Source organism: Anguilla anguilla, chromosome 4, assembly GCF_013347855.1.
Source record: "Anguilla anguilla isolate fAngAng1 chromosome 4, fAngAng1.pri, whole genome shotgun sequence".
NCBI lineage: Eukaryota > Metazoa > Chordata > Actinopteri > Anguilliformes > Anguillidae > Anguilla > Anguilla anguilla.
This window is the reverse complement of record NC_049204.1, coordinates 49,285,954-49,303,199: the sequence shown is the minus strand read 5'-3', so window position 1 is coordinate 49,303,199 and position 17,246 is coordinate 49,285,954. Positions and strand designations below refer to the sequence as shown.

Here is a 17,246-nt window from a genome sequence, read left to right as displayed (position 1 = left end):
AAATAGAAATTCAACCAGAATTTTACAATCTTTTTTTTATTATTATTGGCTTTCAAAGAGCAATTTCAATCACAGACCAGTCAAACAATATCTGCATTGGTAGTTCACATTAGAGTTCACATGAGTTACTGTTCCAATATCTGAAGGCTGTAGCGGAAACTATTAAGAGATATGTGGACCACAATACAGTAATTAACAGAACATACTTACAAGCCAAATAATATAGTTTACCCCTCTAAATACAATAAAGATGAAATATCCACTTGTCCGACAGGTCGGTTTATTAAACAAAAAGGCAAACATTGAAGACAAATCATGGCATAAATAAATAAGTTTTGTTTTGAGGTCTAGGATTGAAATGAACCTCTGCACAAAAGGAAACCCTTAAAATGTCCTTTCCTGACACTGCAATGTGATTTTTGCAGACAGCAACTGCAACACAGATGCCACAAAATTGAGCAAATCAGCAACTGAATATTGATCTGCTGGTCTTATTGAGTTGTGGGTTCGTGCACACTTACTTGTGCATAAAAAAACGTGTAGTAGCTGCAAAAGTACTTTTTTAAATGAGACAAGACTCATACAGGACACAGACAGGGTTTTAGGGCAGTCTCGGGTCAGGAAGCTGTGGTGAAGCAGGGACAGGTGAAACCCCAACAGGTGGGCTCTTCTCCTTTTTTCTAAAACACCACATCGGCTTTATACCTCAGGGATGGAGTGGTCCATTAAGCTCTTCACGATGCTTGAAGACATCCTGTAAATGAAAGAATGTAAGAATATGCCAGTACCAGAGCTTGACCCATTTACACTGACTGCCATTGTAGTACATACAGTACTAGGAAGGGAAAAATATTATCACACCTTTTTTAATGATATTACCACCTTTAAGGACAGAAAGCATTTGCCTTGTTGCTGAGTTTCTTTGTAGGGAATATGGGAAAAAAATTATATATATAGATATGTTTTTTTTTTGTTTTTTTTAATCGTGTAAAAATTATTGTGTGTTACACAATCACCCAATATATTTCTTACAAGTCACTCAGTGCAGTGTGCAGATGTCTCACTGAAGGATTTTGACCTGTCTTTGAGATACTTTACATTGTGGTGTCTGGGAGGACTGAGTGAGAGGTCAACACTGTGATAAAATGGAATCCCTCACATGACTTTGAATTAAGGTAGAAGTCCAGAGGTGAGAATGGTGAGTAAAGGTCATTGGATAAGGTAAGTACAGGAGAATCGGTGGGACACTCTCACAACTATTTGGTGGGAATTCCTTGAGGTTATCTTGCTGTTCATTTAAATGTCACAAGCACACATTGTTTTTTGTGTTACACCATATGTGCTCTTGCACGTGTGTGTGTGTGAGTGTGTTAGTTCAGTGAAGGTGAGACAAAATGTCAAATTTTAGCCGTAACTCTCTCTACCGCTCTTTGTGAAAGACATTTCACAAGAATGGCAGACTGTCCACAGCAGTAATCCTTGATTTCAGCAGTAATACTCACTTTTTCATCATGTGTTCACAGATAACTGTGGGCATGATTGTTACTGTAATTACAGTTCCAGCAGAGTTCAGAATGTCAGAAATCTGAGAATCCTGTAAGAATAAAGGCAGGCAAAATGTTAATAGCTCTTTAACATTATATTGTAAATTACCTGCTCACAAGACTCATGCAAAAGTATAAGTAAAGCAAATAAAAATAAAAAGAAACAAAAAGGTACACAAACAAGACTTATGGAAACTTGAGGGCCCGTTTATTATAAATAATAGTGCTAGTGAAACCTTGGCTACTGTAGGTTGATTTGACTGGAGTCAAAGCTATAACCACTGTACAAGAGAACACCTACTGCTACTACAGCTACATCCATCCATTCTCTAACCGCTTAGTCCAGATCAGGGTCACGGTGGCAAAGGGGCAAGCAGAGCAGCCCAGGCGTCTTTCTCCCCAGCAACTTCCGCCAACTCATCCCAGTGGAACCGAAGGCGATCCCAGGCCAGCCTTTGGATATAATCCTTCCAGCGTGCCCTGTGCCTGGGTCTCCTTCCTGGTGGCTGGGCCCAAAACACCTCCAGAGGGAGGCACCCAGGAGGCATCCTTATCAGATGACCTCGAACCACCTCAACTGACTGCTTTCAATGCGGAGGAGCAGCGGTTCTACTTTGAGGTCCTCCCGGACAGCTGAGCTCCTCACCCTGTCAAGGAGAGTAAGCCCTGCCACCCTACGGAGAAACCCCATTTTGGCCACTTGTATTCGCAATCTCACTACCCATAGCTCATGACCATAGGTGAGAGTAGGGATGAAGATCGACTGGTATATCGAGAGCTTTGCCTTTCGGCTCAGTTCCTTCTTAATGCCCGCATTACTGCGGCCGCTGCACCTAGACAGCAGTTGATCTCCGGATCCCTATTTCCCCTACTCGTGAATAAGATCCCAAGATACTTGAACTCCTCCACCTGGGACAGTTGCTTCTCCCTTACTTGAAGGGGAGGAGCAACTTCATCTCATCCCTACTACAGTTCATCTCATCTCTATTTCATCTTCATCTCTACTACAGTTACACTTGACTATGCCTAGGAAACAAGAATATATGATGCATGTGATAATGTGATAACTGTAGGCCGATGCTTTGAATCACTGATAACTACGGGAATCCTGAATCACTGATAACTATGGGAAACCTGTTGTCAGGCAGAATAAGCTGATACTATACATGTTTTGCTATTTCAAAAATTGTGCTAGAGGAGCAAAATTAGTAAAACATAGTTAGAGTTTATGGCCTTGATTACCTTGAGCCCAATAACATTCTGTCCATTCACTTCACAAATGTGTTGGTCAGTGAGAAGCCCATTTCGGGCAGCAGAGCTGTCCTTAACGATGAAAGTTATCTTCCCCTTTTTGAAAATGAAGCCCAGCTGTCCATTGGCGTCTTTGTGAAGGGTGACTGTACGTTCGAATGGTCTGTCACAGGAGGTGGGGAGAAGGTCGGAATTGGGTTAGGAACCGCGTTAATATTTCAGCAAGGCAACTGTCACCAGAGATAAATAATGCAAGGAGAAGCCCTACCTATCCCGCACCACAAATGCTATCCTCTCAGCCGCTGCATTCTTCAGCACCTTGTGAGCTTTGTCCGTGCTCCACCCGGCACAGTTCTCCCCATTGATCTGGAGCACCTGGTCCCCAAAACGCAGCCCCCCCAGTGCCGCGGCCGTGTTCGCTTGCACAAGCTGGACAAACACCCCCTGCAAAACATCAGCCGCCATAATGCAGTCACCAGCTAACCAACACAATTACATCTGTGCTTTGTTTCTCTTTAGCCACGTTATCCATGTGGTCAAGTACAACAACCTTTACTCATACATAGAAAGCATGGCCATATGTATGCATTTAAGTGCATACTAAGTGTAAGTTAAGTACTTTTGTTTTTTTTAGAAATGTGAATGTTCAAAACTGTTACAGTGTGTGGACCTGTAAAGATTAAATGTATTATGCAAAATGGAATCTGCATTTTCAATTATTAATCCACAGTAAAACTCTTTCGGGGTTTTTTTTTTTTTTTAATAAACCTTAACAGTGTTACACTGACTAAAAGTATCTCTTTGCTACGACTGAATTAGTGTCTTACATTATCCACAGATTTCAAGCGCAGTCCAATCTTGCCCTCCATGTCTTTGCACAAGATCACCTCCCTGACTCCCTGTTTTATTTCAGCTTTACGGACGCCACAGTCATTCCTTGTAATCGGGGCAGTCATGTAACTCAGAGCCGATGACCTTGTAGCAATTTGCTGCAGGTAAGAAAGGAAAGGGATGTGTTGGATTTGCGTGAGAACAGCACAGCAGGGGAAAACACAAAGGAATGATGGTTTAACACCAGCTCTATTTCTGGAAAAATCTGCAAAACATTTTTTCATTTTATGAAACATTTTAAAATAAATGGTCCATTTTCTAGATTGCTATTTTAAAATGACAAAAGAATACAGTGGGATTAATGAAGAAAAAAATCACTTAAAGTGTGCTATATAATTAAAGCTACTTCTAATACTAGACTGCTGTAATTTAGTTTGTTTGCTTCATACACTTTGAGACAAAAAGTATATTTTAAATGAGTTTTGGGTGTTTACTGAAAAATTCAGACAAGTGACCATTTATGTTATAATCCGGAAATACACAGCAGTGAATGGCCTAACCTGTTTAAACAAAAAAAAATTCAAACTATTTGTTGAGCCTACGGCAACTTGTTCTCATAAAAGACACTTTACCCCAGAGTAATCTTCAGCTGGCACCACCGAGAAGGCCTGCTGCACAGCTTCCTCTGTGAGGCTCAGGCCCATAAATTCTGTCAGCTCTGGGTACAGCCTTGGGTACAGACCTGCGGGAAAATTCAGGAAAAATGTTCTTGTTCATGTTCTTGTCAAACTGTTATATGAAACTGTGATATAAACACATTAACCATGTGCTATGGACATATGTTATAATCTGTGTTATTAAAATACATTTGAAAAACTCATGTTATGGCAAAAGTGTAATTGGTTGTACGTTTTCTGACACTGTAAATGTCTCAAAACTCAACTAATAAAATTTATCCAAAGACCCATAAACCATAATGTTTGCATGTTTGTAAAGACCAACACACATGCGCACATGCACACATACAAGCACGCACACTCACACACACGCGCACACAAACACACACACACACACAAAATATCAAATATAGGGATTTGGTAATTTGTAATTTTTTTAATGATTTAATAATTTTTCACTTAATATTTACAAAGAGAACATATAATCATGTCCTCTCACTGTATCAGATGTAGATACTGTATGTATTTTGTTTGATACTCCATTTCTGGCTCATACTTCCAGCTCTCAACTTTTCAGCAGGAGTGCAATCTCATCATCTACTGACTGGTGACCAAGCAGGGTAGTCTTGGGTTTAATAGCACGCAAATGAAAATGTACAATATTTTTGCCCATTCACTCTGTCTGTTACTTCTGTCAATATTTTGCACAAATATCCAATTGCATTATGATGGTGACACTGATTCCTTTACTTTGCTGTTAGGGTCGGCAGTGTAGTATGATTGGTAAGGAAAGGGTCTTGTAACCAAAAGGTCACCGGTTTGATTCCTGGGTAGGACACTGCCGTTGTACCCTTGAGCAAGATGCTTAACTAGCATTGCTTCTGTATATATCCAGCTGTATAATTGATGCAATGTAAATGCTATGTAAAAAGTTGTGTAAGTTACTCTGGACAAGAGTGTCTGCTAAACGCCTGTAATGCAATGCTATTGTCTTAAATCAATAAGCTACAAGCTATTAGACATATTAATGGGCCAGAAACCATACATACCCGCTCAGTGCATTAGTATCTGTGTTTTATCTGTCTCGTACATGTGTAAGAACATTCTACAAGGATACCACACACATAAAATGGTAGGAATTGATGACAAAAGTATAAGTGCATGTGACAGAATTAGTCTACTGCAGAACCCCTATCCACAGAAAAGCCTTGCAGAAAAAAATCAATACTGAACATTATTTAGGTCAACAACCCCCCTCTTAACACAACACCGTACCATACAGATAAGGTCACGTAAGTGAAAATAAATGTTGCTTGAGATCCCTTTATAATGTATCGATGTGGCTAAAAGGTCTGCTGTATTTTACATTACCGTAAAGTTGCTCTCCACAGTCTTTACAATGCATCATAAAGCAATATCCTACCATTGCTCTCCTCAGCAGAATTCAGATTGGATGCCTCTGGCAGTGCAGCTGGCTTTGATGGGCTTGCTGCATAAGCACTCTGAGCCTGAGCAACATTAATAAATGTAGAAAACAACATGTTATCAACAGTACAAAAATCAACATAAAACCAAAATATACCCACAAGCTAAAAGGTAGCCATTTTTAACTCGCTGAAAAACAACAAAAAATAGGAGCATACTGATTCCATATTGACATTCGCACTGAAAAAAGCACACACGTGAACTTAAACGCTAATCATACCTGCATGAATTTATCCACCTTCATGTCCTCTAACGACGGATACAGCGACATTGTTCTGATGCACTTGATTGATTCTGAAAGATACATTGACGTACATTAAATCCCCCTGGTACTATAGGGCGTGTTACGGTGCAGTGGATGTAAATCAAGCCTTATCCGCCCAACACCCGTGTTTTGAAACGGAATGCTAGAAACAATTATTTTGTTCGCATTGTTTATTTTATGTACGGGAAATACAGGGAGTGAAATAAACAAACAGGCTAATATTACAATAGGTCAATCGTTGGCACAGCCAAATATTATCCAAAATAATTTCCGTAAGGTCATACATAAATAATGGCCCTGACTACTTGTAAAAAAGAAAGAAAGAAAGAAAGACAGAAAGAAAGACCTGGGAATTTGAGTGATTCTGTCTAACCACAATAGACTCAAATGGCTAGTATTAACGAATATACATACATACGCGCCACACATCTATCATGCGTCAAAATCTTAGTAGTGGCTAAAGCTTAATAGGGCAGTGGAAAAACGGGACTTAAAATCAAGAACTGGCCATATTGACAACATTGCTTTAGAATGGGAACAAGCCTGGGATTCTGACCTGTTTACGTTTCCTTTTCATACATCCCAGAACTACAAATAGCCAAACCGTTTAAAAATATTTTTTAAATTTTTAATTGTGAGCAAATTCGCCAGTTCATACTGCTGTTCAAAAGCACTTTGCACCTCATGCTTTACAGCGCTTTATAATGCAACGCTAATGAACCCGGCTGTAGTAGAGAGAAACTGGCTGTAGTAGATCTAGCAGTCTATTTTTACTCGTCGCTATAATTATACTTAAATTCATATTGCATAGGTCCGCAGTAGAGTCTGTGAGATTTATCGTGGATGTATTTCAACATAGTAGGCAGGCTAAAGCTAAACAAAATAACAAGAACTGCAAGCTACCAAACGCTGTCACTCACCTTGAAGATGCTATGTGGGTGCAGTTTGTGTGCGTATTTCTCGGTCTGATAATCTGGTATGCTAAATTAGCTAAATCCCCTTTGTGCTTCAATTTAAAATATCGTCCAAGATAAACTGCAAATACTGCCCAGCAACTGCGCAGTCCCCCTTTCTGTTCCGGATGTCGCTGTATTTACACCCAGGACTACGACCTTGCACATCGCATCCGAGAATCCATAAGGTATCATGCGCAGAACTGTTGCTTTACCTCTAGGAGCGCCCGTGCCTGCTGACGCGATGGTTCCCGAGTTGTGTTCACATATAACTGGTCCAGGGTTCTAATCTCCAGTCCGGGCCATACAAAATACAGCTTCCGCTTGTTATGAACACAAGCACCAGGAGAAAAACACAAACTAGCCATGTTTCCTGACTCATATTTTTGCATGCATTTCTCGCTTCCATTTCTCCGTTAGGTCAGCGGTGATCATCATTTGCTGTAACATCTAAAGTTTATTTGGGTTCGGATTTCGAACCATAATACCTAGTAATGATTGTGGATGTTCAGGTTTCCCCCCCCTTTCATACAAAACAGTGCTGATTTATTTAAAGGTAAGACAATATTATGAGACTGTAATTTAATGCAGGTTTTATTTCAGAAAGATGCATTTTCAGTTGAAATGCCTTGAAGTGCCAGTCTTAAATCATATAGTGCCTTAGTTTATTTTTATTTTACTCTCGAGTGCTTCGAGTGCTGAAAATAGGAACATAGAAGCAATAGTAATTTTTACATTATTCCACTTTTTTTATAATGCTTTCACTGGTGGTATGATGTCACAATTTCACCATTCATACAGGCATATTCCTCAGTGTCCAGTCCTGTACATTTTGATCCAACACCAAGTGTAATTTCAGGCAGGATTAACGTTAACATATTTTAGTGTTCTGTTATGTTTTCTGTTTTTATCAGTAAACACTGAAATCTTGACCTACAGTGTAGTCCTTCTGTGGGAAGATACATGTACACATTGAATAAATACCATGCTACATATTGACACTAACCATGAAATGTCTAGCTGACAGCAGATGTTTACTGTACCAGGCATGGATGTGTGTCCATTACACATGTTGGGGAAAAGCATAGAACACACCAGCGCAGACATGGCCCAGTCTCTCAAGCTGAAGCTAAGCTATACAAATACGCCCACTGAGACATAATGGCGAATGCACAAGTGCAATTTTCAAACAATAAACAAAATCTGCACACACACAAAAACAAAACAAACAAAAAACAGGCTGTGCTATGAAATCGTTAGGCGTTCACCGGGCTGAATTATCTAATGTGAGGTTTCCCCTCCATCAGTGCAGGCCCTGATCCGGAATCTTATCTGGACATCCTGCTTCGGTGGGAGTATCCCCAGACCTGCTCGGGTACTGTCTGTAGTCAGAGGAGCACATGCCACATCCTCCAACTCCATTTCATAGTGCCAAAGCACCAGAGTCAAAAACTGCTTTATTTCACATATGGCGAAAAAGCGACCGGGGCACTCACTGGCCCCAGACCCAAACGGTATGAGGAACTGCTTGAGCTTTCTCCCGTTTTTGAAGAAATCTGTCTTCTTTTGTCCGTTTTCATCCAAATACCTGTCAAATTTAAATTCCTGGGAAGAAACAAGAAGAGATTATTTATATTACGTGTCTTCTAAAATACTAAATCTACTGCAGATCCATAGTAAACCACCTTTAATTCTGAAAGACTAAAGCATACCGCGGGATTTTCATAGATTTCTGGATCCATGTGTATCATCTGGGGGCACAAAGCAATGTAGTCCCCTTTGCGAATATTCGCTGTCATTCCCGAATCCAAGGTCAAGGTGAAGTCATCATTTGCTACACGAATCATTATTGATGCACTGGAAAGACGTAAGGCTTCCTCAATTATGCTACCTGAAACAGACCAGAATAAATTATTGTATAATAATATTCAGTAAGAATTATGAATTTCACTAAATTCAAGATTGAGCCCCTGGACACACTTTATACAAAACTGACAAGAGCCATTGGTTTGTCAAGTTTTGCATCCATTGAATTCTGTGAAACTGTATGTACTGCACAACAACCTCCACAAGAAACAAGTGAAATGAAGGAAATGGATGCTGAGATAAAATTTACACATCCCAAAACTGCACAGCCCACCCCCAAAACACAGAATGCCTGGGACAGATGTTCAGTGCCACGGGTAAAACTTCAGCCTCTAATCTTCAACATGGATTTAACAGTACTGGTAACCGCCAGCCACCCGCCTTTCAGCTTTCAGTGTATGCACAGGGTACAACTTACCCAAGATAGACATGCCATCTAGCTGTTCTTTAGAGAGGATCAGTGGACTCCCAGCCATGACTGGCTTATGATCTGACTCCCTTAGCATTCGGTCTACTTCATTTTGAGCAGCTTTCAAAGCTTCAGGTGACCTGCAGTATGAAAAAGCACAGGGCAATTTTGCCTGGACCATTCCAAAAGATTTTCTAACGTAAAAAAAAGACCTCCAGAACACCTAATTTGTTTTTGGTCTTACTAATAGTTTTTATACTAATACAACAAAAACAATTGCTCAAAGAAAAAAGTTACTTTTTCCCAAAATATGTGTCACAATTATTTACACCCCTAATAATTTGTTTTACTGTAATAAAATCCAACAAAAATATATTTGTACTGACATGCTATTTCCTAGGGAACTGTATTTTGGCCTTCCATGGCTTCCTGTTTTACTGAGTTTAGAAATAAGGTGATACACATGTACATCCCATATCATCATCCATCACTAAGGGGAAGGGCAAAGAACTGTAATAAGTAAAATTATTACAGTTTTTGTTGAACTTCACAGCACTTGTTAAAAGTTAGAACACGGTTCTAAACATATCAATAAAAAGCTAAAGATACCACTTTCCACTATTAGGTCAATAGTTAAGAAGTTTACAGCCTGAGTTAAATTTGCCTGGTTGAGGACACAAGGGCATTAGTCTGCATGCACAGGGAGCACACGGTCCAAGACGTTTTGTTTAAAACATGAAGCTCAAGTTTGGCCATAACATGACTTTTCAGGAAGGCAATGACCTCAGACACACCTCAGAATCACCCATGGTTATCTGACCGTAACATTGCATTTTGCAACATGCCTAGACTTGAAATCACTCAAAAATGTACTAGTGGTATATGCTGAAATAGGCAGTCCACAAAAGACTGAAATGTGAACTTGTAAGGAGGGATTGTCACAAACACCACCTCCCCACACACACACACCCAACATAATAATAATAATAATAACACCCATTAATCTCATAAAACACTATAGAAGACAAATCAGTGGTGTTATCTTTGTGAAGGAAGGGTTGACAAAGTACTGAATACAGAGGTGTGAATATTTGTATTTTTGTGTGTGTGAAATAAATTTAAAATTTTAGTAAAATTGTATTATGGTTTAATCCATTGAATGATTATTAAAGTAGGCAATTTTCCACATTAGAATTAAAATGCAACTTAGTACTGTAATTGGTAATTTATTTCATGGTCTTTTATTCATCTTCATTAAAGATGTGAATCATTTTGAAGGGCACTGTATAATAAAAAGTATTGCCTAAGCAACATAGTGACTTCTATGAGTTGTTGAAAGCAAAGGCCAAACTGCGGAGTTGGAGCATTCATTGCATCCTAAAACCTAGAGCCATTATTTGCAGGTTAAGTGATGTGTTGTAGCAGGAACAGTACTAGACTCATAAGCAGATGTTTTGGGGCATAAGTTATACCTCAGAACAAGGCAGTCTGGTTGTTCTGGTAATTATCTGGCTCTATAACAAATTGTGCTGTGAATATTGGACTGTAAAGACATGTTAGACATACAGTATGACAGGTTATGTGGACATAATGAACAGTACCTTTACCTTAGCATGTAATAGAGGCTCCAGAAGGCTGCAGGTAATGTATTGGCTTGAGAGGCCCATAACATGCTTACATTAGCTCTTGCCTTTCCCAGTTCATCAATGTGGCTCATCTGGTCAAAAGCATGTATCCTTCTCTCGATCAGCGCTGACAGATGCTGGTTCCTTTTTAAGCATGTGTGATAGAGCATTTCAGCCAAGGCCTCTCTGGCTCTGAAAGTTCTCAAGAGGACGTGAATGGGTATCCCTGCAGCCATCTCAGGAAAGGCCTTATCAAACACAAGGAAGTCATCAATGATTTTTTGCATCAAGAGACTTTTTGCTGCACTGTCTTCCTCTGCTATGGCCTGTTCCTCTCTGCCAAAAAATGTCATATACCCAGCCTCAAACATGATCCGGATGGTGAACCTTTGCAGCCCCTCCTTCGTCCATCCAGACAGATTATTTCTCAACATGATGATCTGCGTATTTTCCATCATGCTGGTGGTTAACTGTTGCAAGACTGGGCCTTGAAGCGTCTGACGAAAAATGGAATGGATGTCTTTGTAGCTGCTGCTGTACATTGGATCAGTAAAATCTGGATGTCCAAAAACCTAGCACAGAAAGACACGAGCTATGCATTATCATGGCGTAGAGGCAGTCTTTTGCTTTACTTCTGGCATTAAAGCTGCCTCAGGGAATGTGGTATTATCTTTAACCCAGAGCTTTTGACCTAAAAAAAACGAGTCCAGTCCTTGTCTTGAAAAACATATTACACAAGATTAGACCCTTCCCCTCTGTTAAAGATTCTGAATAACAAACAACTTGACAATTGCCAAAATGAGATGTCCCACCTCAGATTAGTGCAGAATTCAGCTGTGAGACCTCTCACTGAAATAAATGAGAAATTTCATATGACCACTGTCATTGGCTTCCAGTCTCATTTAGAATTAATTGTATAAATTACTTTATACTTTTACCTCCTGAACTCATTCCCCCCAGCTCACTCCACAAAAGAGTTCCTGAGAGTACTGGTCATAATAATAATAATAATAATAATAATAATAATAATAATAATATAATGCAAAAAGCTTTGAATACTGAAAAAAAGTGTTTAGAAATAAAGTCATTAATATTTGGCAATATATTTTAAAAAAAACAGTTTCTTAAACACATCTTTAATGGAGCAAGTGAGTTAAATAAATATACAGTGAAATGTTTAACATGCTCAGATTTTTTTATTTGTAACAGACAATGTGGACGGAGTGTAGCACAGTGGGTAAGGAACTGGGCTTGTAACCGCAAGGTCGTAGGTTCGATTCCCGGGTAAGGACACTGCTGTTGTACCCTTGAGCAAGGTACTTAACCGAAATTGCTTCAGTATATATCCAGCTGTATAAATGGATACAATGTAAAATGCTATGTAAAAAGTTGTGTAAGTCGCTCTGGAGTGTCTGCTAAATGCCTGTAATGCAATAATGCAATACAATCCACAATAGATGCAACCTTGATAAAAGCAGTGCCATGAACCTTCAAATGAATGAAAATGTTACGTAGGAAGTGATAATTACCTGAGAGCAATTGCAGGGGCAAAGAGCAACAAGATTATGATTGTGCATCAATGCTAATGATCACAGATGACAAAGGACATGCTTTTCAAATACACTGCACTGGCAATTAATCCGCCCCACTTTCTTTTATTGTTTCGGTTTCCGTGAAGTGAGGAATGTTTGGCCCATTAAGAGCCAGTGCTGTTGCACCCTGCACCTTGTTGCCATAGCAAATAATTTGGCAAAAGTTGAAGAAAGTAACAGGAAATAAAGTAACAGAAATAATGAAAGGGGATAATTAGACTGCAAAGAATACCACCTGCTGAAAATTGGCTTACATTCTAACGCCATTTAGTTGCAATAGGATTACATTTCCTGAGATATACAATATATGCACTGACAACTCAAACAATTCTTTGTGCAACAGGTCTTTTTTTTCGTTTTACCTTAGATGAGAATCCAATGGCAAACTTTTGAAAATCAAGGATCTTTCCCTGGCGAAATACAGCACTGTATGAGAAAGGATCTGTAATGAATGTTATGTACTTCCCAGCAATTTTACAAGTGAAAATGACTCCATACTTCTTCTGAGCCAATCTAAGGAAGGCTAGTGGATTTCTCCCATAGTTAAGTGCAACTCCAAGGAAAGGAATCCACCCAATCACCAGCGGAGGTTCACCTGGTTTCCTTGGAGAGGAGAGAGACCAGGGACTGATTAGAATTCTTCAATAAACATAAACATCAAGACACTTGACATGACGTGTAAACCTGAGGCCAGATTTACAGTTTGTTACAGCTGTGCGAACAGTTATTATTATTATTATTATTATTATTAGTAGTAGTAGTAGTCAGGGCCACCGACACGCGGGGAACACCGTGTCAGTTGTCCCGGGCCCTGGGTCAAGGGGGGGCCCAAAAGGCCCTCTAACATTTAAATAATCTGCTGGAATAATCCGTGAAATCTAAATCCATGGACAACTTCAAAGCATTAAAGTTGGGAATAATAGCATGTCTCAGTTTGTTGCTGTATTTCATATTTTGCGCACACGTGGGGTGGGGTGGGGCGGGGGGGGGTAGGGGGGGGCTTTTGAGATCATCTTGTCCCGGGCACGAGCAAGACACACAGCGGGCCTGGTAGTAGTAGTAGTAGTAGTAGTAGGTATAGTAGTAGTAGTTGTAGTAGTAGTAGTCGTAGTAGTAGCAGTAGCAGTTGTAGTAGTAGTAGTGATATGCTTGCTTATCATGCATTATTTTTACCATGACATTTTCACGTCACCACATATAAACGCTGACAAATTTTTGAATTTGTTTCTAAATTTCTAGCTAAATGTGTGAATATAAATGACATGAATGTAAAATTAAATGTTCAAGGTAAAAGACATTTTTTTAAATAATGAAAACCAGTGTGTGAGCAGATTTAGTGTACAAGTTGTAATTCATATCGTCAATTCTAGAAGAAATTACAATGCAGCACACAGACTGCTTTGATCAGAAAAATCCATTGCTCACATCATAAAAGCCTCGCCCATTATACTTATCAAAAGTTTCATTCATTTATCTATTACATAAGTCAGTATGGTTACACGAAAGAGTCCTAGAATAGATGCTGCCCTTTAGTTGCTGAAAAACAGCAAAACGTTCCAGACAGTAAGTGGACATTAATTCAGCATAGACTCATCATTAAAAAGCAAGTGAGTCAATGTTAAAATCAGGATGTCTACTCAATCGATTTTATGACTAAATTAATGTTAAACGAACACCAGTAAAGCACTCTAAGCACTTCGAATAAACACTCATGTTAAATTAATGTCAAATGGACATTATGTACCTGTCAGCAAACAATAAAAAATATATAAAAATGTGGTTGTACATGTATTTAAAAAGACAACTTTGAATAGTAGCCTATATAAAATCCACTGCTTGTATGTCTGCAATAACCTAAACGTTTACCACGGAGGAGCACTTTAATTAAAAACATATTCTCATGATACAATTATTCTATTAATATTTCTTCGAACGTTTTCTCAGCTAAATTCCATCAGTCTTCGTTATATCAGTCTCAACTTTAATTCAAAAAATAGATCATGCATGAAATAAGCTCCAGGCTACCTGAGCTGGAACAGGACCAAAATCACTGTCGTCTAAAGGAACGGTGAAAACAGCTTCAGTTTCAAGTTCATAATCGCAGTGTTTTGCATGTATGTACCATGCAGGATTCAGCCTTACCTCTTCCTTGAGACCCTGAACAGCCAAGACAATAGTATGGAAAAGAAAATAGCCAGAACGTAGACCGTGAACCAAGCCATGTCAACATTGAACTCATCTGAGCACAGGACAGAAGTGTGAAAGAATGTCTTTCACTTTTCGCTCCTCCTCCGTGATGAGGCAATGGGAAAGTACAGAGGAATCTATCCCAGCGCTGTGCGCTGCATGCCCCAGAGGGGATTTTTAATTATGTCTGTATGTTCAGCAGAGAACAGCGTAGGCGTCATTTTAAGAATGACTCGGGAGTTAGCTGTCCCTACAAACCCCAGCCAAAAAGTCGAAACGTCAAATTGGCTGTCTGGTTTCATTTCGCCCTTTCCTTAATCTGTCAACGTGCCCCCGCATTTTCTACAACAGGATGTTGTCCTGTAATTCAGCCCAGTTGCAATATGTCAGTGGACAGTTTCTTCAGAAATCCAGCACATAGACTAATCATATACAATCATTAAATCTATGACATCTCAATGAGTCATTTATCATGACCAAGCATCGAGAAGACCGGTGACCAAGTGCGCGCAACCGCGCAGCCAAACGAGAAAAATGAAGTCCATGTCACGAATGATTTGTACACACGTGTCACTGAAGTGAGTTGTAAAAGGATTAATACTGCTACTAAAATGATGGTAAATTACAAATGCCTACTCAGAGCACATTTTCTGTTCATTTAAATTGTTATCTCTTTAAAAACTGAAGACTATAGGAGACCTTATCTGTCCTCTCTACATAATGTTAACTGTTTCCTGTTAGGCTTGTTTTAGCCTTGTCACAATAAACTGGAAGAAAATATTAATAATTATGGATTGAATACGAATGTTTGGAGGCTTGTTTGGTTTTGTAGCATTGTCACACCAGTTCTCTGTAACAGGCTGCATATATATTTTCTGCTGTTTACAATTCGCCATGCTTAGGGTAGAGGTGCGGTGTATTTGGGGCGTAAAAAATGTGAAAATCAAAAGCTATTCTATTCTTTTGTTCCAGTCAATCCCGCAATTTATGTGTGCTAAGGGAGGCAACTGCTCATATATCCGGTTTTCTCTTTTAAACAATCACAGAGTGCAGGCTTGGCTTATTGCCATTTCCTTTTATATGTCTTAGATCCCCTTAGATTATTCAAAGCGCCAAAAAAAAAAAAAAAAAAAAAAAACTCCCATAAATTAATAAATACAAAAATAAATATAGGCACTATTCGATACTGATTTGATCATTAAATCCTGATGAAGAAAATTATAAAGTGCCTATTTTATCATTTATTTTATTGTATTTAACAATTAACCTAAACCATATATTGACAATACGCACACATAGTACAATGAAAATGCAGTTCGACTCACATTCAACAAGAAACACAGCAAACAGAAATCATTGGCTAGTTAACCCCTTATTTATCACCCCTTTTTTGACAGAAGCCTGAAAATGACATGCCCAAATTAAAATGTTAAGTATTGAACCCTTTTGACTACATGAATATTCTGATTATGGTCTCTTCTGAAAGGTACCCTTTGGGGATTTCTTCTTTTTTTTCAAGGGTCAGTATTACTCCAATTGTTACTAAAACAAAGTAACTTAAGCTCAAACACAGTGGAAGTGGAAATGTATTTTTCTTAACTAAATTTTTTAAATTTTCTTTTATTTTTTTGAGTGAATACAGATGCTTGAGTTTGTGACTGGTGGGCTTATAAACACAATACACACACAACCACAATGCTGGACAACTTCTGGTTCAAGTTTGATGACAACACCACCTTAATGAACATTCTCCATTGTTTTTTTCTGAGCTATGTCTAGGCAGATTTCCAAATATATATATAGTCGAATAATAACCCAAATAATAATGTCTTATGTCTTAATTGGAATATGCTGTATATGGAAAAAGATCGTATTTAGGTGTATTTAGGTGTATTATAAGGTGCATTTAATCATAATCTGCTGTTTACATGTCCCATATCTTATTTTGGAAGTAGTCTTATTTGAAATAATATCAAAAAATGAATGCGTGTGTAAACATACCCAATAGCAATTGTGACAGACCTGCCAGAGAAGTTGAAGTTCAATAGCAGGTGTGTTGATATGAATCCTCAGCCCCAGGGGCTGCTAGGTAGCTCATTTGAGTAGTTGATGGGTGCAGGATGTTTATGATTGTGGTTTATACACAACATTTATATTGCAATGAAGTCCAGTGAAGCTGTAAAAATGCTAACATCCAAAGATGAAAATATATCATGGATGAGGAATCCATATTGGACAAGGACAATAATGTTATTGTTCTGAGGAGTTACCAGAGGGTGGCAGTAGTAAACCATAGTCACCATTGGCCACCATTGTGCCGCTGGATCAAGTTTGGGTTTATGTCATGATACAATACTTATATATATATATATATATATATATATATATATATATATATATATCTTAAAAGATCATCCGACCCTGTACACCAGTCAAACCACTCCATTCTGAAACCTCTGGGCCCCCAATCTTTATTGATCTTCATCATTTAAATGCTGTATTAATAAAGAAATTAAAAATTTTTATTTTACATTTTTGATACAAGTGTCTATGTGATATTA

At 38.7% G+C, this 17,246-nt stretch overlaps 2 protein-coding genes across 3 annotated transcripts; both read right to left on the bottom strand.

Annotated features, from left to right (window-relative positions):
* Positions 1 to 260: 260 nt before the first annotated feature.
* On the bottom strand, positions 261 to 7,299 carry sdcbp (syndecan binding protein (syntenin)). 2 transcript variants are annotated; one of them, XM_035412627.1, is made up of 9 exons: positions 7,222 to 7,299; positions 6,009 to 6,082; positions 5,727 to 5,811; positions 4,259 to 4,368; positions 3,623 to 3,784; positions 3,064 to 3,239; positions 2,787 to 2,958; positions 1,503 to 1,594; positions 261 to 754 (listed from the first exon to the last, which is right to left on the bottom strand). In XM_035412627.1, the coding sequence occupies exons 2-9, from the start codon at positions 6,057 to 6,059 to the stop codon at positions 700 to 702; spliced, it is 903 nt and encodes a 300-aa protein (XP_035268518.1). In that variant the 5' UTR covers positions 6,060 to 6,082; positions 7,222 to 7,299; the 3' UTR covers positions 261 to 699. The 2 variants fall into 2 exon arrangements, with proteins under 2 accessions (XP_035268518.1, XP_035268517.1); XM_035412626.1 differs by lacking the exon at positions 7,222 to 7,299 and adding an exon at positions 6,974 to 7,215.
* A 283-nt stretch (positions 7,300 to 7,582) lies between these two features.
* LOC118224694 (cytochrome P450 7A1) lies at positions 7,583 to 15,156 on the bottom strand. The gene is made up of 6 exons (XM_035412314.1): positions 14,641 to 15,156; positions 12,861 to 13,101; positions 10,889 to 11,478; positions 9,291 to 9,421; positions 8,719 to 8,897; positions 7,583 to 8,611 (listed from the first exon to the last, which is right to left on the bottom strand). Exons 1-6 carry the CDS (start codon positions 14,718 to 14,720, stop codon positions 8,288 to 8,290), a joined length of 1,545 nt encoding a protein of 514 aa, XP_035268205.1. The 5' UTR covers positions 14,721 to 15,156; the 3' UTR covers positions 7,583 to 8,287.
* Positions 15,157 to 17,246: the final 2,090 nt, after the last annotated feature.